Source organism: Gordionus sp. m RMFG-2023, chromosome 2 (genome assembly GCF_954871325.1).
Source record: "Gordionus sp. m RMFG-2023 chromosome 2, tfGorSpeb1-WG-v2, whole genome shotgun sequence".
Taxonomy (NCBI): Eukaryota; Metazoa; Nematomorpha; class Gordioida; order Chordodea; family Parachordodidae; genus Gordionus; species Gordionus sp. m RMFG-2023.
This window is the reverse complement of record NC_088776.1, coordinates 13,134,025-13,156,046: the sequence shown is the minus strand read 5'-3', so window position 1 is coordinate 13,156,046 and position 22,022 is coordinate 13,134,025. Positions and strand designations below refer to the sequence as shown.

At 27.9% G+C, this 22,022-nt stretch overlaps 1 protein-coding gene across 1 annotated transcript; it reads right to left on the bottom strand.

Moving 5' to 3' along the window:
* Nucleotides 1-4,109: 4,109 nt before the first annotated feature.
* LOC135924084 (uncharacterized) lies at nucleotides 4,110-10,308 on the bottom strand. The gene is made up of 9 exons (XM_065459132.1): nucleotides 10,288-10,308; nucleotides 9,839-10,239; nucleotides 9,590-9,796; nucleotides 9,152-9,539; nucleotides 8,872-9,041; nucleotides 8,237-8,444; nucleotides 4,809-4,964; nucleotides 4,542-4,763; nucleotides 4,110-4,355 (listed from the first exon to the last, which is right to left on the bottom strand). Exons 1-9 carry the CDS (start codon nucleotides 10,306-10,308, stop codon nucleotides 4,110-4,112), a joined length of 2,019 nt encoding a protein of 672 aa, XP_065315204.1.
* Between the last annotated feature and the right edge of the window lie 11,714 nt (nucleotides 10,309-22,022).

The following is a 22,022-nucleotide window of genomic DNA, read 5'->3' as shown; positions in this document are numbered from 1 at the left end:
TATTTTTATGACTCCCTCCCAATAATGTTTCTATTTTACTTATTCTGTCTATTTATTAATTCTATTTATGTTTTTATTTTAATTCAAACGACTTTTTCAGGAAATTATTATTTTTTCTTATATATTTTTGTCTTGACTAAAAATATATCTAATAAATAAAATTTTATTTTTTATATTTCATATTTTTAACTTTCTAGGCACCACTGTTATATTAATTTCTTTTTGTTTCTCTTAAATAAAAGTTTTTTCTAATATTGGGCGCCATCGATCTCTCATTTCTTAACATTTAAATTTTCTCTTTCTTGCTTTTTGGGAATGTCTTATACAACTTGTTATTAATATTTGTATTTATTTATTTAGAGCTTAATATCATTTATAATTTTGGTTATTGTAAAGTGATTAGGTTATCCCACCCTGAATTTTTCCCCCTTATTATTGTTTTACTTATTTATTTTTATTAATCATTTCCTTTTCCATAGTCTTCTATTAAACAAAATTTTTGTAAAGTTTTACTTTTACTTTTTATACGCAAGCTGTATTTTATTTCCCTTCAAATTTTAAATCTTTTTCTATTATAATGTCTATGTCAACTCGGTTTCCAAATGTTTTGTAGTTTTTTGAGTGAACCAAAGAAAAATATTTTTTCCATGCTACAGGATCTGATGGCTATAGCTCAGTAACCCTTTAATTTCTGTATTCTTAGTTTTTTGGGTAGTTACTTAGGTAGGATTTGTTCCATCCCACTGCAGCAGTTCTGCTCTCCCATATTTTATTGAAAGAGGGCAAATAGGTAGCGAGATATTGTTATAGGTGCTATTTTTGGTTTTTTTGCTGTGACATAATCTAACCCCGGAGCCTTGTTTTCCCTTAGTTTTTGACCACTTGTTATTTCAGTTATGGAGAAACCAATCCACAGGGGGGGGCGAGGTTTGTAATTATGTTCGTTGGTAGAGTCAATCCGTGAGTGATAGACTATCATATAACAATCAAGCCATAATGCCTTTTGTTAATCCTGGCCAACAATTACTTTTCTATTTCCTAAAACTTACGGAGCTGGTTCCTATTTCTGCGTCATAGTTCCTTTCTCTCATATCTTTATCAATATCAAAGACCTTTTTCGCTATATAATCTATCTATCGCTCCGTAGAGTATTTTGTTTCTCTGGAAAAAGAGAAAAAAAAAGCCTTTGTTGTGTGGTGTTCTTGCTGGATAGTCATAAACCTATTGACTAGTTTTTGCCTATTCACTGGAATTTTCACCTATTTAAACAATTTGCGGCAAACCCATTAGCTTTTTCTTATTTTCATGAATAAATTCTAATTTCAATTGATATGAACACATTCTCAATTATTGATAGTAATTATCAAGGCTTACATTAAAGATGTTAAACTTAAACTTAGCCACCACCCACCCTTAAAGTAATTAAATTATTTTTACAGTTCTTGGGTATAGGCTTTTGTTTTGCCCATTTCTTTTTGTCTATTAGCCTATAGACGTTTAAGCAACAGTTCTCGGACTGTTGCGCGTACAAGTACGTGCGGCTTGCCTACAAACGTGTGAAGGGCTCCTCAATTTTTCTCCCCTTAATTAACTATCCAGTTTGATGGATTTTTGAGGAAAACCTAGCGTAGCTCTGTTGTATCCACAACCAGAGGGCGAAAACGCTTTTATCACGTATCACGTAATGAATGAGTAATGACAGTGCATGCATCGCCAAGCGTGCATATATTATTTTCATAATATATAGATCCCATAAGTGATGTTTACCTATTTTATTACAGGGGCGGTGTCTTAGTCTGAGAATAAAATGGAAGTAGTATATATAGTGGTTATTTATTTATTCCGTTGGCGGTAGTCATTAGTGTTGTTAAAAAGCCCGATTTGGGTTGATTTTAAAGTTAAGATTAACATTATGCAAGCCTAAAGATTTTGCCATAGCTGGCTGAACTGCTTGGACACCTATTTGCCAAATTTCGATGATTACATAATATAATTTAAGCTAAAATCTTAATCGGGTCGTTAAATCGACCCAAATCGGGCTTTTTACTAGTTGTCATATGTCCTCAGGCCCTATGCCGGGAATTTCCAGTTTATCATGAAAGCAATTAAAATTTTATATATTATTGTCGCACCTTCTCTAGTTGGTAAATTATATATTAAGTAGTTTGTAATAATATCTAATATATATTCGTGTTAAAAATTTAGCTCAAAACTGTTTTTCAAAGAAGAAAAAAATAGCTTACCTAAAAACATGTAAAAAAGAGAAGAAAAGATATCTAATTTATTACATCCGATGTGGGATGAATAATAAGATGTTTAATTATAATAATATTTTAAATAAACAAATGGCGTTAAATAGTTGAATGCAAATTGTTACTTATTATTTATTATTAAAAGCATTGATTAATAAAATTTTAAAAATATTAACTGTAATATATTATTAAACTGTCAAATACGTCTGTAAAAGTGACCTTTTACCTAATATTTTATAAATAATTATATATAATAGAGGATTATAAACTATACTAGAAGATAGCCATTCAAAAATGACGGAGAATGAGAATTTTATTCGTTTTTTAAGAAAGATGTTACCTCTTATTTAAAAATCATATCCAATTTATATTATTTTTAAACCCCTCCCCATTTAGGTCAAGTCCAACTAATGTCATTGAGTCCAACCCATTAGGACTAAGAGTGAAAACTATTTTTTGAGTCAAAATATATTTAAATGCTTTTACCTAATATCACAATTCTTTGTAAATATATTACTGATTACATAAGACTAACATTTAACATTAAAAAATTTCAAGTCAGGTCCAAGCTCATAATATTTGGAAAAAATTTCCAAGCGTCCAAGACCTTATAATCTTTTAAAAAAATTTCTCAAGCCTAGCTCAACCCAATAATTTTGAAAATTTTTTCCTAGCCCGGCCCATTTGTAAAAAATATTCCCAAGTCAGGTGCAAGCAAATATTAATATTGAGGAATTTCCCAAGCCCAGTCCAACCTATATTAATTTTCAAAACTTTTTCCCAAACCCGGAGATAGTTAAATTTCTAAATAATTTATCATCACATGAAGGGGAAATCTCGGATTTACCAATTAGTGGGTTAACTCCTTTTATCAAAAAATTTGATAAGGGCTATCTATATCTTTATATTAAGTACAAAAAAAATGTTATCTATTTAAAAAATGCCATTCAATACTAATGAAACTTATATGCAATTTATTTATATATTTTTTAAGAAATGTGATTTTCTTGCCATATATATTTAAGTAATTTTTTTTAAAAATGATGAGGATTAATTATTATTTTGTGCGTCTGGTAAAATTAAGAGCAAATCCTTTATGACATTTTAATTTTTGATAAAAAAAGCGACAAAATAAATCTGGGTAGTCATCTGCAGAATAAATAATTAATGTATAATATCATCCCATTTAAGGTTGTAGGTGAAAGTAATGAATAATGCATCTACAGAATAAATAATTAATGTATAATATCATCCCATTTAAGGTTGTAGATGAAAGTAATGAATAATGACGGATTACCAAAGCAGTGTACAACACCCATTGCGTCCTGATAAAGCTGAGGCCCTGGGTTACTGGTAAAAGAAGAACGCAAAATAATATTTCTGCCAAAGTGTCAGTCTTGGTATCCCCCTCTAAAATAGAATCATGAACGACATTGTCAACTCAACCATAAAACGGTCGTAAGTATTGTTATAAAGGCCATGACAAAACTACAAAATATTTTATCATTAATAATGCTAATGAAATTGACCGCACTACACCTTCTCGTTTGAACATCCCTCTAAATATTCATGAAAGTTCATCAGGGAATCGGATAAAGTATTATTTATATTAACTCCTAGTGAGGTGAATGATAGTGGAATTAAATGCTTATATTTGTTAAAAACTAGGCAGAGGTGGCATAGGGATTGTGGTAGTGGTGATAGAAATATCATTTGGAGGCAAGGTGTATAAAATAAACATATAGATATAAAACAAAATAAACCTCCAGAGAAGTTCACAGTTCCTTATTATATTAGCCACCAGTAACTCTAGAACATGTAAGGCGTTTGTTGAATAGGCATTTTTTTTCTTTGCTTTTAATTTAAGTTTAAGGATATGTTAGGAACGCCATTAGCGATCATAGAAGATACTCTCAAAAATTGAGAAGCAAAGGGGTTGTAGGTGTGAACAATATCCTGCAATTCCATTAAAAGACAACGATCTAAAAACGGGACCTGGTTATGTCTGTTTTCTATCTCATTTATACTATCATGTATATATAATTGAGCAAATTTAGGTGTTTCCCCTAATGTTGGTAGGAGTGAACCAATGCGATGATGAACCTGTCCATTAATTTGAAAGGTATAATTACCTGATCGTGAATTGGATAAATTATTATTTATATTAACTCCTAATGAAGTGAATGACAGCGCGGAAATGTTTGTTAAAAAGTGGGATGATAAACAATGATCCCCGGTAAATAAACATAATAAATTTGGTGGTAATTGGGAAGTTTTAAATAAAATTACCTTCCCATTCAAGCAACATGTAGAAAACTGAATATTTCTACACGAGCTTTTTGATAATTTTTCTCCATTCCACATTTTAGCATTGCAGAAGGCGCATATTTCTGTCATGTTTCCGATATCTAATATAGGTGAGTGGTGGTCATCAAATATATGTCGAAATATGCATGGTAGAGGTGCCATAGGGAATGTGGTAGTGGTTATAGAAATATCAGTTGAAAGTATCTGTGTGAATATATAATAAACATATATATATATAACATTAAAAACCTGCAGGGGAGTTAATATCAGGCGTAGGTCCTTATTATCCTGCATACCTGTATTTCTAGAACGGGTAAGGCGTTTGTGTCGCCATTTTTTTCTTTGCTTATCTTTAATAGAAGTATCATGTTTTGTAGCAATGTGAGGGATCAAGGTTGGGTTAGCCTAAAAAATAATGAAATCAGGCAAAAATATAAAACATTATTATTGAAATAAAACGAACATTAAAATACTGTACTGAACATGTAAAGGGGTCAATATATGCATATCTCTAGTAGTTGGGAGGCTATCATTAAAAAATAAAATTTGTCTAGTTGGGGACTTATCAAGACTATCATGTTTTTCTGAACATTTATTTTGTATTTGTGATTATTAATGGTAGATATATCAATATTTAAACAATTATAAGGAGGAAATAGAGCAGGGTTTGTTATCTAAAATAAAAACAAATAAAAAAATTTTAAAAAATGAATGCGTTAAACTTGCAGAGGAGTCAAGATTAGGATCAACTCCCTAGAAATAGTGGGAATATCATCAGAAGCTAAAATGGATGTATTCTAAAAAATAAAAAAATATAAGAACATTTATGCTTTTTTAGTATATATATATCAGAGACCTGCAGAGGCACCATTTGCACGGCCCGGCCCGGTTTTAAATTTTTTAGGCCCGGCCCGGATATTTTTAAAAAAATTTTTTACGGCCCGGCCCGGATTTAAAAATTTTAGGCCCGGCTCGGAATTTTTTAAAATTATATTCGACCTGGTATATACAAAAATTCACCTATGAGGTATTTTACCATATTTTTCAGCGAGTATTATCGCTTATTATTTAAAAAATACATGAAAAAGCTAATACTTTGAGAATATTATATTGAATTTATAAAAATTATAAAACTGTTATTTATAAAAATGGATATTTTGAGCATATACTATATTTTTTGCATTTATAAAAATAAAACTAATATTCATAAAAATGGTAATAATATTTTGAGCATTTACTATATTTTATATTGCATTTAAAAAAAATAAAACTAATATTTAATTTATAAAAATGGAAAATATTTTGAGAATATAATATATTGTATTTAATTTTCTATTTAATTTATAAAATAAAAATAAATCGCTATTTAAAAAAATGCATGTATAATAAATAGTATTTTGAAAATATAATCTAATTGCATAATATTAATATAATTTATTTTATAATTTTTAAATATTTTATATTACATTTATAGGTTGGTTTTTCAGGTGTAAAAAAAAATTATTAATATGGATTTACCATCACATTTATGTCTTTTTAGATGTGATGTACCATGTTTATAATTATAAGATAATATACTTGAACAATTCTTACATTGTACGTAGCCAATATTTTTTTATTTTCATCTATGATGATGTTAAATTTAGCCCATATTTCAGATTTTAAATTATTATTTGTATTTCTAAAAGAATAAATATTATTTTTAATTTTATTAATTATATCATTAGTATTTTATGCCATGATATTTCTTTATTTGATTGTTTTGGTAAATATTCTAAAAATTTAGATATGAATTATAAAAAATATATTATTAATACTTGAATATTGGGGCTTATTTAAGATATTCCTTTATTTGATTGTTTTGGTAAAATATGTTGTAAAAATTTAGATATGAATTATAAAAAAATATATTAATACTTTGAATAAATTTGCAGGAAATTAATAATTAGATCGATCTGTGGGTGTTAGGTGTGTTAACCATCACCCAATATTATATTAATCATAACTATAATAAAATATAATCTTATAACCATTAACTCATAATGTAAAAATTTTTATAAAAAATATTAAGGCCCGGCCCGGCCCGGGTTTAACAATCTTAGGCCCGGCCCAGCCCGGATATATTTAAAAAAAATTTTTTAGGCCCGGCCCGGATATATTTTAAAAAAAAATTTTTAGGCCCGGCCCGGGTATATTTAAAAAATTTAAAATGGCTTAGGGCCGGGCCTGCAGGTCTCTGATATATATATATATACACTTACTTTATTATGTGTTGTTAGTATATTTTGCTGGGATTCACAATCCCTATAACTATTCTTTTGTTGATTGACCTGCCATCTTTTTCTTTCATTAATGACAGATAAATCACCATCTGTACAATCATTAAATGAGGTTAAGAGAGGGTTTGTTATCTAAAATAAAAACAAAAGAATAATTTAAAAAATATAAATGCATTGAACCTGAAGAGAAGCCAATATAAGGTTCAACTCCCTATAAATAGTGGGAATATCATCAGAAGCTAAAATGGATGTATTCTAAAAAATAAAAAAATATAAGAACATTTATGCTTTTTTAGTATATATATATATACACTAACTTTATTATGTGTTGTTAGTATATTTTGTTGGGATTCACAATCCCTATAGCTATTCTTTTGTTGATTGACCTGCCATCTTTTTCTTTCATTAATGACGAATAAATCACCATCTGTACAATAATTAAATGAGGTTAGGACGGGGTTTGTTATCTAAAATAAAAATTGTAATGATATGGTTATAGAGTGATGTGGTATGGTTTTTATGGAAGTGATTTGTGAATGAATGATTTAGTTTTCACGTTGATTACCATTGATCAAATTTGCTATAATCATTTTGATTGGACAAATACTATTTAAAAGAAAACTATTGGCTAAATTTGATTGACTTTTTTTGAGGATTATATATATAGATAATTTTGAATGTGTGTAGCTGGAGTGGGAAAGTTTAAATTATTGATGTTATACTTTTTGTAAACTAAGGGTGTATGATGATTGTTTGATTTGTAGAAACTCATTTTTATAAATTAAAAATATTATTTACCCTTACTTTGCTTTTCTTTTCAAAATAAATATGGGCTGTATTAATAATTGAATGATAGTATAAACTCAGGCTTGTTAACCGATCTTTTTAAAACGATCGAATCCCGATCACGATCTTTTCAAAAACAGAGGATCGAAATCCAGGATCGACCTTTTTTTAAAAAAAAGATCGCGATCACGATCTTTTTTTCTATTTAAATTTCTGAAGGAAATTTCTGACCGATGCAAAATTAACTAATATATGTTGTAATTGAATAATAATATAATATAACCGATGCAAAATTAACTAATATAAAAATAAATTAAATATGGTAGAAATTTATTATAATTGAATAATAAATATAACAATTATAATATATTTATTTAAAATTAAAATTAGCTTTTAATAATAAATTTTTTTCTAAATTATCATCATTTAAACATCCGCGTCTTTCATTTAGAACATGTTTAGCTTTACTAAACAAGCGCTCCACAGGAGCGCTTGATGGTAAAGGTGTATTTTATTCAATAAATATTTTTTTTAAATTAATATAAGTATTAAAAATATTCATGGAATCATCATTTGAATAAAAAAATTTTTAACGGAACAAGCATTTTGTACAGTATTTTTCCCCCAAAAAGCATCAATGTCATCCATACATTCATTTGAGGTATCCGCATATGGTTGTTCCTGCATATTTTCCAAATGGGCAACTAATCTTTCTTTTACCATCATATTTTGTGGCAGATTAATATAAGGCCAATTAAGTTTAAATTTAGGGTGAATCATGGCTGCCAAAATGTTACTGTCTTCATACAGTGAAGGAAATCTATATTATGAAATGATAATTAATTTATTATTAAATAAGTGTTCATTTTATTCATATAAATCAAATCAAGTATCTGCAAAACTTAATCCTTTTAGATTTTACAGTCAAGTCTGGCACATCATCTGTATGGTATTTATTTATATTTGGGTCATATCATAAATATTGATTAAATGTAAATACTTAATATACAAAGAAATTAACATTGTAATTTATTTACAAAGAATATTATTCAAAATAGTAGCTTAAAATTCAAATAATCTAATAAATTTTTAATGTTTTCAAAGGCCCATTAATATTTTACTAGATATCAGAGGTTTAGTAGAACTGGCCTGTTAAAAATATTTTACTAAATTTGCCATATCTTTGCAATTTTTTAATATATTGCAGATATATGATAATATAAAATAATTGCATAAAAAAATATTACCTTTTATCAATACCTCTAAGAACACTATCTACAAGGGGCTGACAATACCGCAGGCAGCTAAATTTCGTTAATTTATCTATCAATATCGGTAGAACGGGAGTTAGATATTCCTGCTCCATATTATCCTCCTGTTCCAAGATTTTTAACGAGATCGCCAAAGGTTCCATAACCTATGAAATTTAAATTTATTTAGAGAATATCATTGTATTACTGTTGCATATTCTTTAACAAAAAAACATTCCTCTTGCCTAAATATTGCAAATCTAATTTGATCACATACTTGTTCTACTTCTGAAAACTTTTCAGAAAGCATCTTATCTATTAATTTCATGGATTGGTAATGAGAATTCCATCTTGTCTTGTTGGGAGCTATTAAATATCTTCCCAATTTCTCCAATAAAATATCCGCCATTTTTGACGACATATTTTGTTTATTAACTAAAGCAAAACATTTTGCAAAAGTGGATCTAGATATTCGTTTAAAATTGAGATCACTATCTGCCATCTCCGCATCTGTTGTTGCAATAAGGTTAAGATTATGGCAACAACAACGTTGATGTCTTGGTAGGCTGATAGTAGGAATAATTGGGTCATCAACGGATAATATGTCATCCAAATTTATCAATTCCATATCCTCACTACTATCTTCTTCATTTTCTCCAAAAACTCTAGAAAAAATAAATTTATTTAAATATTTTTTGCTAAATATAAATATTACTTAAATGCTGTGACAAAGTTGGTTCCATTGTGAGTCACCATCTTCACCACCTTATTATGAATTTTATAGAACTTGTGGATACCCATGATTTCATTGGCCAAAACATCATATGTTTGCCTCCCAATTATCCTCCTCAGTGCCAAAGCGGCTGACCTTCTCTTGAGGGTTAACGGATCCAGCCAATGTGCAGTAAGTCCAATAAAAGCCCTAATAAAATAAACATTATAAATTCATATAAATATAATATACCTTCGATGACCACTCCAACAATCAGCAGTGGTGCATACATACGAAACTTCAGACAAATCTCTTATAAGATTTGTCGTCATATAAGAGAAGGAAGTAGATATCCTGTTGCCCAGTGTTTGGCGACAAATAATTTTTGTCGCAGGAGAAAAAGTTTTAATCATTTTTTCAAATGAAGGATCATCAACCAGAGACAGTAGTTGGAAGGTGTCAATTATAAAATCCATGATAACCTTGTCTGCTGTTTTTTGCGATACAGCTGGAATGTTTAGATTGTTAAAATTTAATTTAGATTGTCTGGATTTGCAACCAGAACCACTTTGGTTTTGCAGTGATATATTTTTTTGTGTATAGAATTCGTTGAGGTGTTTGGTAATCTCATTTTTAAATTCACTGTGCTTTTTCTTTATAAAAGAAAAAAATAGTATGTATCAAAGTTGGATGAAAATAACTTCTCCTGAATCAAATTTCATTTTTAAAATTTTATATGAAAATTTAAAGTTAAAAAAAACAATGTACAGGCTGAATGTAAAACCTATATAAACAAAAAAATGATAAAGGATTCAACACAAATTTTGTTAAACATATTAAAGTATATTGTTTAATTTATATATGGTTAAAAAAGGTTCATATAGGTTATTTTAAATTTACAATATTGTCTTTGTCTATTATTATTAAAAGGTGCCCAAGATGATATGGGCTAAAGATTTTGATAAAATATTTTCCTATATATGAATATAATTAGCCTTTTTGGCATTTAAGAACTATGGATTAAGGGCTCAACAAATTTTGTTAAACATATTAAAGTATGTTTTATTAGTGGTTAAAAGGGGGTAGGTTATCTTAAAAATTTAAGTTTACAATATTGTCTATCATTAAAGTTGCCCAAGATGATATGGGCCAAATATTTTGATAAAGTATTTTCCTATTATGAATATAATGAGGCTTTTTGGCATTTAAGAATTTATGGAAATGATATAAAAAATACTTTCAATTCAAAATATATTATTAAAAAAAGCCCTAAAAATGTTGCCAAGAGGATTATATAATCAAGCTCAAACTGAAACTATAATACTAATTGATTAGATTTAACATATTATAATAAAGAAATATAGAATAGATATTTAATTTTCTTTTGGTGAAACATTGCTAAGTTCAATACAAATAACATTGAACTGGATGTTTTAATTATATTAAAGAAAGTCAAAATACCTTCCATTTATTATAAATACTCTTCTTTTGAAAATTAAACTAATATAATAGTAATATTAAAAAATAAATGCCTAATTATTATATATAAATAACAAAACCAAGATTAACTCTTCATCAAATATTTTATTAATTATACTGTATCTAATAATTCATTTTTTTTATAAAGAATCTGTATCTAGATTCTATTTCTGAAGCACCTGCTCAACTCAGGAATGTAATAAATTAAATTTAAACATGTTGACATTAAGATTATCAAATAAAAAAAATTTAAAAGAAATGATATTATCTTCTTACAGAGACGGCATTTGGTGCTGATCATATTATAAGAGTTGCTTTCATCCATTTCACATAAAGTAAAATACTTACGTAATTTCAAAAATGGTAAAAGATTCTCATTCTCACTTATATCTGCTGTTACATCAATAGTAGAAGCAATAGAATCTTCTAAATCTATAATGGACATTTACATTTACTTATTAAAATAATATTAATATATTATTATAAATTTATATTAAATAACTTGTAAGAGCTCTAAATCTCGTAAAATTTAGGAAATGAATAAATATATCTATAAAATAAATGGTGGAATGGATTGATAATGGAAGTTGATAAAATCTGAAGATAGATATTTTTTTTTAAAATAATATTTTAATTTAATTTTCAAAATTTTTATTTTATTTATTGCTTTTTAAGTAAAAAATTAATTTTTAAAAAGATCGGGATCGAATTTTAAACAAAATGATCTCGATCTCGACCTCAATTTAAGTCAGAATCATAAATCTCGTAAAATTGCCAAATTTGCGATCGAATCCAGGATCGTCGATCTTTTGATTCGATCTTTTAACAACTCTGCTGGTTATAATGTTTTTGACATAAGATCAACCTGCATTCAAATTTTCTATTTTTTAATTAACACTTTCTTGATTAAATTTACACAATGTTTTAACCTAATTAAAGATTCTTATTCTAAATTTATAAAGTAGATAAAACATTTAGTATAATTAACTTAATTTAATATTCTTATTTAAATATTTAAACTTCAGAAAACAAGCAATTATAAAGGTTAGTTGCCTGAAAGGTTTTGTAATATTATAATGAAGAGTATGGAGTGAAAAGTGTAAGTGATAATTAAGTGTTAAAATAGTATATATCTTTTCTTTTTTTAAAAAGAATTTAGCTTAATTTAATAATCTTACTTCTTCTAATATTTAACTTATGAAATCAGTGAAAAGGAAACTTTGGTCTTTTCTTGGGTAATCATTTGTATATTAAGTTATTATCATTATTTTAAAAGATATTCCCATTTTAAGATTTACAATATACTTGTATGATCCATAGCCTTCAACCTGTTTCCCATGAAAATCCTAGAGTGCTCTTATTTAGAGAATTTTTTAAAATAACTGGCACTCCGATTTCAGGAATTCAAGGAAAATGATTAACTTGTTGAACCATCGTCCAAGCAGTATTATTTATAAATATCTATCCATTTTTGCAAAATCAAATGTGATAAAATGTTAACAAATATGGTTCCCGTTCTAAATCGCTAAAAATAATAAAAAATATAATCTATTTAAAAATAAATTAAGACTGTTGGTTGGTAGGATCATCTGTTTGTATAAAATAAATAAATAAAATCAACAAATAAAAAAAATAAAAATAAATACGTACCGATGACATGACGTAGCGATGACATGACGTAGCGATGACATGACGTCACGATGACGTAGTGAGGATATCGAAAAATTATAATAATGATGTGAATACAAAAATAAATGATAAAAATGATATAGTTTGTTATCGATGCGGTTTTTTAGGTCATATAAAAAGAAATTGCATAGTGAAAGAAGTAAATTTTAAATATGGTTTTCCAAAGAGACCACTAGTATTAATAAATCGGGAGGTTCGTTATAAAAAATCATAATATTTCAAATCTATGTGAAAGATTATATAATAGGGATAATGACCGAATGTGTTTCAAATGTGAGGAAATGGGTGATGTTGCCATGAATTGTGTTCAATCCATGAATGAATTGCAGTGAATTATTATTTGAAAGAGAATTATGTAAAAATCGAAAATAAAATTTGTAATATATAGTGTTTTTAAAAATTTTCGGTTATATTTAATAATGAAAAAGTTATTCATATTAAGAGGTCATTAAATTCAGAGTTGAATATAGGCATGAATATTAATTATTGAAAGTGATAATTCAAATATAATAAATATAATTTAGCTGATTAGAATGAATAAAATTCTTATGACTAGAGAGGTTAGTCAGTGTTCATATCCTCGTGTTAATGTAAAAATTGATAGACAAAATATTGAAATGTTGTTTGACACTGGGGCAAGCATTTCAATAATGTCTAGAAAATATTATTATAAATATTGGCCTGAGGGTACACTTGAGAAAGAATCTATGTTTGTCAGACAAATTGATGGGTCTAAAATTGTGGTTTTGGGTAAAACAAAATTTTGAGTGGTTCTCAAAGATATAACATTTTTTCTTGATTTATGGATGGTAGAAAAAAATGTTGAAACTATTATGGGTTGGGATTGGATTACCAAACTTGGTCCTTTAAACAATTATTGGAATATTTTTACAATAAATAATGATTTGATATTAAATAATGCTGAACGAAAAATTATTGCGGATAAAGTCTGAAATAAAATTCGTGAAGTAGAAATAAAAGATTTAATAAGAGAGGAAGGGAATCCCCTCATTAATCCTGATATGTGTGATTCCGATGAATTAATGGTTAAATCAGATATTTTTAAAAATAAAATTGATATTAATGAAAATTAAATTGTTGATTCAGAAGTTAATAAATTAAATAATATGTGTGAAGATATATCCATTTTAATGGAGAAATATGGTATAATTTTTGAAGACACTTTGGAATGTCTTAATGATTATTAAGTTGTGAAACTAAAAGAGGATTTCACCCATTTTTTTAGCATGTCGACGAGTTCCTTTTGAGTGGAAAAAGGAAATTGAAGACGAATTAGACCGTTAGGTCAAAGATGACATCATTTTTCTGGTGGAATATAGTGAATGGATCACACCATTGGTTCCAGTGAAAAAAGCTAATGAAAAGTTGAGGCTATGTGCTAATTTTCGTGTAACTTTAAACCGGTGGGTTGTTGTTAAATAGCTATGCCCAGAATTGAAGAAATTTTGGCTAATTTAAAAGGTGCAAAATATTGGTTAATGATGCTTACTACCAAGTGAATGTATGGAAATATTTTAAATACCATCTAATTTGCTAAAACCGACCAAAATTTATTAAAAAATAAGACCCTTATTATTTAATATATTAATACAGAATCACGTGGTCGAGTCCAGCCTTCTATATATCATCCCCCCCCATGGATGGAACCACCAAGTTAGAATAAGAAAAAAAACATGATCATTCCAGGGATTCGAACCCGGGAGCATGGGGTAAGTAAGTCAAGCTCTTGCCTACTAGGCCATAGAGGCTTTCCAAAAAACACGATTTTTCAAATATATATTATAAATATATTTGGTAGTGTCTATCCAAATGAAAAATGAACAAAATTCAAATTTGATAGATGGTACCTTAAGGTAGTAAGCATCATTAACCCAAAATATTTTTCATAAGTTGATTTTTCTTCAGCTTATTTACAGCTACCTTTGAAGGAGGAAATTCGTAAATTGTTAACGATAACTACCCCTATAGGATTATTTGCAGTTTGCAGGTTACCGTTTAGATTAAGTGTGTCAGCACCTATTTTTCAGCGTACTATGGCATCAGTTTTCCAGGGGCTAGAAGGTGTATTTTATTATATAGATGATGTGTTGATAACTGTGGTGACACCAGAGCAGCATGATCAACGTCTTGAAGAAGTTTTCAAGAGAATTCGTAATAAGGGTTTGAGAGCTAGTTAAGAAAAAAGTGCTCTTGGTGTAACCGAAATAGGCATTATACGATTTATTAAAGAAAGGGGTTATTTTCAGTGGAAAATTGAATAATAAAATGCTTTTAAAATTTTGAACAAGAAAATTGGCGAAGAACCGATTTTAGTGTGTTTTAATAATGATTTAGAAATATCTTAGCCGTAGATGCATCTAATAAAGGTGTCGGAGGCGCGTTATTACATTTAATGGATGGTTTAGAGAGACCAGTTATTATTTTTTCAAGAATTTTTCATGAAGTTGAAATTAGTTATTCTGTTATTGAACAGGAGGCTTTAGCGGTTATTTTTGGATTAACCAAGTGTCGTGAATATTTAATTAGTAAAAATTTTATGATTTATACTGATCATAAACCATTGATTTATACTGAGCATAAACCATTGATTTATACTGAGCATAAACCATTGTTTATACTGAGCATAAACCATTGTTTATACTGAGCATAAACCATTGATTTATTTGTTAAAAAAAGATAACAAAGAATTAATGATGTCCCCGAGATTACAACGTTGGTTGTTACTTGTGGGAAGTGCTAATGTGAAAATTAAATATCGGCGAGGGAAAGAAAATCATTTGCCAGATTTTTTGTCTAGATTGGTATCGGATTGCACCTGAAGTAATTGACAATATAATTATAGATAGAGAAGATGCATTAGTGCGTACAATATATTTTAAAGGGAGTCCTACAGCTTAAGAGGATCTAAATTAAATACTTTGAGAGACAAGGATTTAAGTCAATTAAAATTGTCTTTAACGGGAGAAAAACATCGGAAAAGCAGACATGATTCGAAAAAAATATAAAAAGAATTGTCAATTGTGGATCATTGTATAATGCGTGGAAATCGTGCTGTAGTACCATGTAAATTGCGCGATAAGATTTTATGTTTATTATATGCCGGTAATCAAAACAGATATAAAATGAAATCATGGGCGAGTGAATATGTTTGGTGGCCTGGTATGAATTTGGAAATTGAAAAGATTACAAATAAATGTGTTCCATAATGAGAGATGTGTGGCCAAAGTTAAGTCAACCGTGGGGGGTGCACATTGAGTTTCTTGATTTGGTTAAAAAAACATATTTTTTAATGGTGGATTCATATACTAAGTGGATTGAATATGAAGAAGTTCATGGGTTAACAACCAAAGTTGTTAATAAATTATTATAAAAATTGTGGTCAAATTTGGGATTTCTAAAAAAAATTGTGTCTGATGGAGGTCCAACGTTTATAAGTGAAAATTTTAGCATTTTTGTACTTCATTACAAATAAAACATGTGTTAGCTCCGCTATATTATCCTAGCTCAAATGGCCAGACTGAATGAATGGTAGCCATAGTGAAAAGTTGGATTTGAAAGGCCAAACAAGAAAAAACTGAGATTTGGATGGCACAATTATATTATAATAATTATAAAATAAGGAGGGTCTTACTCCTGTTGAATTGTTTCTGGGTCGAGGAAACAGATTGCCTTTAGATTTTTTAAAATCTATTAGATAATAATTCAATTATATCTTAGTAATTATTGTAATTTCTTAATGTGATAAAAGTAGTGTTGTCAAACGACTCGTTTTGAGTCGATTTTTAAAACGGCCAACTCCATATTTTAGCCAGAAAAATATTGCCTAAGCCTCAAGATTCCTATAATATATGTATAGACCTTTCCTTCTATGAGAAAAATCTTCAGGATTTTTTTCTGAATGAAGTAATGAGTTAGCCGTTTCTAAAAATCGGCTCACTTAACAACACTAGATAAAAGAATATTAATTGACTTATTAGATATGAATTCAATTATATCTTAGTAATTATTGTGATTTCTTAATGCAATAAGAAAACAATTCTTTCTTTATATTGTATCATGTGTTATGGTGAAATTTTTATTTTAAGTTAAAAGTTTTTTTATAAACCTCTTAATTAAAACCATAAAACGTTTCAGTGATAACGATTAAGTTTAAAGAAACGTAATAAATTAAAGGGTTAAAGAGACGAATGATACTATACTATGCCTAACGAGGACCCGAAGATAGTTCTAAAGAAAAACGAAGATGCATCAACATCTAGTCAAATTTTGATAAAAGGCTAGGGATTCTCAATTAAATTTTTCATATTCCGAAATTCTGTAAATCAAAGGATAACATTAAGGACTATGTATATAATTTAGAACTCATCTTTAAATGTCGATCATAATTAAAAAGATTTTTTACTAGCTTACAAAGGTACGGGAACTTTAATTAATATTAATAACTTTCCTTATCAAATTTAGAGGGCATTAATTACATAACTTTACTTAATTGTTTGGAGAAGTATTTAAGGATCAGTATAAAAGTTATTTCGATATAGGAAAATACTTAAGAAGAGGCGGAGAAACTATTATAGATTTTGCGATCTAATTAAAAAGTATTTGCTCACTAGGAGAAGCCACTAACAGAGTTAAACCCTTCTCGGTAGGTGTAATTACAGTGTCAATTTCATTATGTATTTTCTCATCTGTTCTGTAATATAATAAATTAATTTTAAATCGCTTGTTGATGAACTTTTAAGAGATATTTTTACCTAGGAGTAAAGCTGCCTGAGTTAGATAAAGTGTACCGATCAAATTAGACCGAAGTCAATAACACTTTTGAAGATACTAGGCATTTAGCGATAACCCTTTCTTCTTTAGAAAGAGAAACCCAGGGAAAAATTATTTAACATAAGCCGGCGCAAGGTTCCAAAAACATGTATTTTAGGATTAATAGATATAATAACGGTCAGTGGCGTGGTCATGATTGATCCATGGGAGGAGGAGGGGTTTAAAAATATTTTTTGGGTGGGGGGGGGGGAGCCTCCTCACAACTGCATATAAAAAATTTGCCAATATTTTGTGCTTTATTAGTGTCTAACCAATATTATAGCCAGATAAATGGAAAAATATTAGTAAAAAAATTTTGGCCAAATTTATGATTAATACGCGACTGAAAGCATTATTCTGAAAATTTATCAATGTTTAGTCAATGTAAATGGTCATTTGTGATTCCCAGGCTACAATTAATTCAATCCATTCGATATAGAAAGAAGAATAAAATCGCCCCCCCCAACCTCCCATTTTTTATGATCACTTAATATATCTTATTCTATGTTAAAAATAATTATTTTACTTAAATTTTTGCATATAACAAAATTTTGCAGAGAATTTCATTATAGATTTTTTATTATTATAATACTTTAGTATAAATAACACCCCTTTATTTAGCTATGTATTTATTTTAACGATAATATACAATAAAATAAATTTCAAAATGCATAAATTTTATATAGATTATATTAAAAATTTATTCTAAATAACTATATTTAAAAAAATAAAATTACAATAAAATATGAGTAATTTTGTACGATAATCAATAAAATCTAATTTAAAAATTATAATTAATAAAAATGAGTATATTAATAAAACATAAATAATTATTATTAGAGATCTACAAAAGTAGGAAAATCGGGTTCGGGCTAGGTCGGCCTAATATTTTTTAAAAATATTCGGGCCGGGTTGGGTCTGGCCTTGAATTTTTTTTAAATATATCTTAATCAAAGACCTTCATGGGCTGAAATATTATATTTTCTAGCGGGCCTGGGCAGGGATTAAGAATTTTTTTTTAATGGGCTTGGGCTAGGCTTGGGCCTAAAATTATTAAATTTAAATTATATAAAACAGTTGCTAATTTAAAGAAATATTGCCTTTTTTTCTTCTAATAATAATAAATTTCAGTATTGTAAACGAAATGATTGACTAAAATATTTAAATATTGTTTATTTTCATTGAATAGAAAAAAATTAAATTTTTGGATTATGGGCTTGGGAAATTTTTTTGAAACTAATCATGGGCTTGGGAATTTTTTTTAACATTAGATATGGGCCGGGCCGGACTTAGGCCTAAAAAAAAAATTTACTACCTGCCTGGGCCGGGTTTGGTCAAAAAATTAAGGCCCATGAAGGTCTCTGATATAAATATATCAATTTTATGTTATATTTTTTATGTAAAATAAAATATTTTATTTTATTTATAAAAACTAGATGCGATATAACATATATCCTTTATTTTGAGTAATTATAAAAATGAATTTCTATATTTAAATAAATTCGGGCACTTTATTAACTAATATAAATGGTAATTAAAATAAAACAGCAAAATTAAATAATATAAGAAAAATTAAAAATTATGTTCGCAAATTCATAATATTTAACAAGTATATCCTCGATTATATATACTTTTCATTTACATCGTCTTTACTCAAATAATATAATAATTCGTTTCGTTTTTCTGTTTAACAGTCGATTTGAATATTACTTCTTTTTCACGATTTTATTTCAAAGTAAATTTACATATTACAACACATCTGGAATCAAATTTTTATCTAGAATAATCTCCTTATAAATATTTTATATTGCGAATCCATTTAAATGGCTTTCACCAGTGCTATTTCTTAAATAGGTTTTTAACCTTTTCAATGATAATCGGTAAGGTAGCTAAAATAAAAAGCAATGTTTTAATATTAGGCAGGGAATCTAAAGTGCAATTACACATGGAAAAAGCCTGCAGAGCATATTTTGGTCTCAAAGAGTACTCTATTCTGTCAAAATTTTTATATCAAAATTCGATATCACAAAGTAACTTGTCATACGATTCTGATAATTCACCAGAATAAAACTCTGAGATTTTTTTAATATCCACTCGCGTTTCAAGTTTATTCAGACTCAACCGGCAAAAGAAAATAAAAGCTGTTTAAAATAAAATTGTGACGAGTAAATCTTTCATTTAATTTAAATAAAAATGTATTAATAAGGGGAGTAAAAATATTTATTTTAAAAAAATCCTCAATCGTAGAGGCAACGATATTTAAGCGATTGGAGTGTCTAGAAACTACTCTAGGTTTAACATTTTTAATCCCAAACATATTAGCGATCACCTTTACTTTCTCATTATATTTACCAAATTAAAAGATTTTTCTTTTATTTAAAAATTAATTAAAATTTTTAAAACTATAATTAGTTTAACAATATAAATTTAATTATTAAATTTATAAATATCTAATTTAACTATGCCAGAAAAAATTTACAATATATTTTTTATTATTATTTGATATTTTACATATAATTTTTAATATATATTTTTAAACCATGATATCATTTAAAATTGAAAATTCTTATTTGTTTTTTTAAATATTTTTCATTTTCTTATCGTATATAATTTTTTTTAAATATGAAACCATTTTTTAAATAAAATTATTCGTAATAAGAAAAAAATTTCGGAGGTTATGGGGGGGGGGGGATTTAACCCCAAATCCCTCTTGTCTACGCCACTGAAAATTGTAGTGTTCGGTAAATATAGAGTGAAAGTTGAAGTAATAAATATTTATAAATTTTTACCTATTTGGGTAGTTTAAAGAGAGAATTCCTTATTTTTGGAATGCCTTTTATTAAAGACTTTGATATAAAGCCTCCGGAGAAGTTCGAATAAATATTATATATAAATGTTCCCACTTTAATTACTATTGCAAAGAAATTAGGCGAAATAAAACTCTAACAAGCAGTTATCGGGATAAAACCGAAGGCATTGCAGATAGCTTTACCAGCAAGAAGGGTCCCATCTCTGATGCGTCGAACCGTTGAAACTAAGTTGAACCGACTTTATACGAAAGCGTTATCAAAACGGTAGATCCAACAACTACATTCACTTGGGCTACGCTGTGTTGCATGGATAAGCGGAGATTTTTGTTTAACAATCCAAATATTTAGTGATAGATAATGATTTTGTACCAACTTTCGTCGACCTGACAAATAACACAGCGAATGGTAAAATATTTTCACGGAGTTAGTCCAGAATGTAGGGACTTTTTGGTAATTTCAACTCATGTTGGTAATTATCACTCCGATAATATTTCAAAGCTGCAAAACCTATTAAAGGGAATTCCTATGGTGAGTGTATTTTTAGGCGATGTAATAATTGCTGGCGAGAATAATTTTGATCATGTAGTTAATTTAAAAGAAGTATTAAGAAGATTTGATAAGGCTGAACTAACAACGACGACCGATAAAATTAAATTTAGAGAAAATTCATTTATTTATTTGGGTCATGTTATTGATGAATACGGAAATTCATCTACAGAAGATAAGATTATTGCAATAAAAAATTGTAAAATACCGACAAATGTGAAGGAGCTACGTTTTTTTTCTTGAGATGGTGAATTACCATGAGTCGTATATAAAAAAAATTTTGCGTCGCCTTTACATCGACTAACAAGTAAAAATATTAGTAGATTATGGTCAGCTCAAGAAATTGAAATATTTAATAAAGTTAAATATATATATTCAAAAAAGGATACAATTCCTTATTCAGCCGATATTCCTGTCGTGATTTCCTGGTACGCTTCCGAGGATGGTCTAGGAACTGTTATTGTACCCGATTTCTTATTGGCCAGGAGAAATCGATTGCGTACGCATTAAGAAAACTTTCGGCTGCTGAAAAGAATTAGGCTATAGGCGTAGCCAGGTGGGTGGGGGCATGGGGAAATCCCACCTTTTTTTTTAGAAATTTATCACTTTTTGTGAATATCATTTTAAGCTAATAAAAAAATATCCCCATTAGTCCTCCCCTTTACTTATATCTTAAACAATGAAAGAAAGAATGTAAAAGTTGATATTTTTTTATAAAACTATTCATCATAATTTATGCATTTTCGGAAAAAGCATTTATATATATAAAAAGTGAACCAAAAATGTTTTTTCAGAAATGGAATATAAGCCAAAGATAAGTCTTAAGACAAAAGTTAAATGTATTATAATTATTAATAATAGATTCATAAAATTACTAAATAATATAATATATCAAATATAATTTTTTTATAAAGTGAGTAATTTTAATTTATTTATCTTAATAAAAGTAAAATATAATTATAAAATTATTCATAAAATTAAATAAAAAAATTAAAGCACAATACAAACAGTCAGTGGAATATTATTATGTCGTAGATTTACCGTATATCTAATTTTATCAATTATCATATGACAATTTACCA

Bases quoted from the DNA above. Each gene is read 5' to 3' on its own strand.
- LOC135924084 (XM_065459132.1), bottom strand. From the start codon at position 10,308: ATGAAATTTGATTCAGGAGAA. The intron at 10,240-10,287 runs GTTATTTTCATC...TCTTTTATAAAG, and splicing joins TGAAATTTGATTCAGGAGAA to AAAAAGCACAGTGAATTTAA. The intron at 9,797-9,838 runs GTATATTATATT...TTATTTTATTAG, and splicing joins TGTTGGAGTGGTCATCGAAG to GGCTTTTATTGGACTTACTG.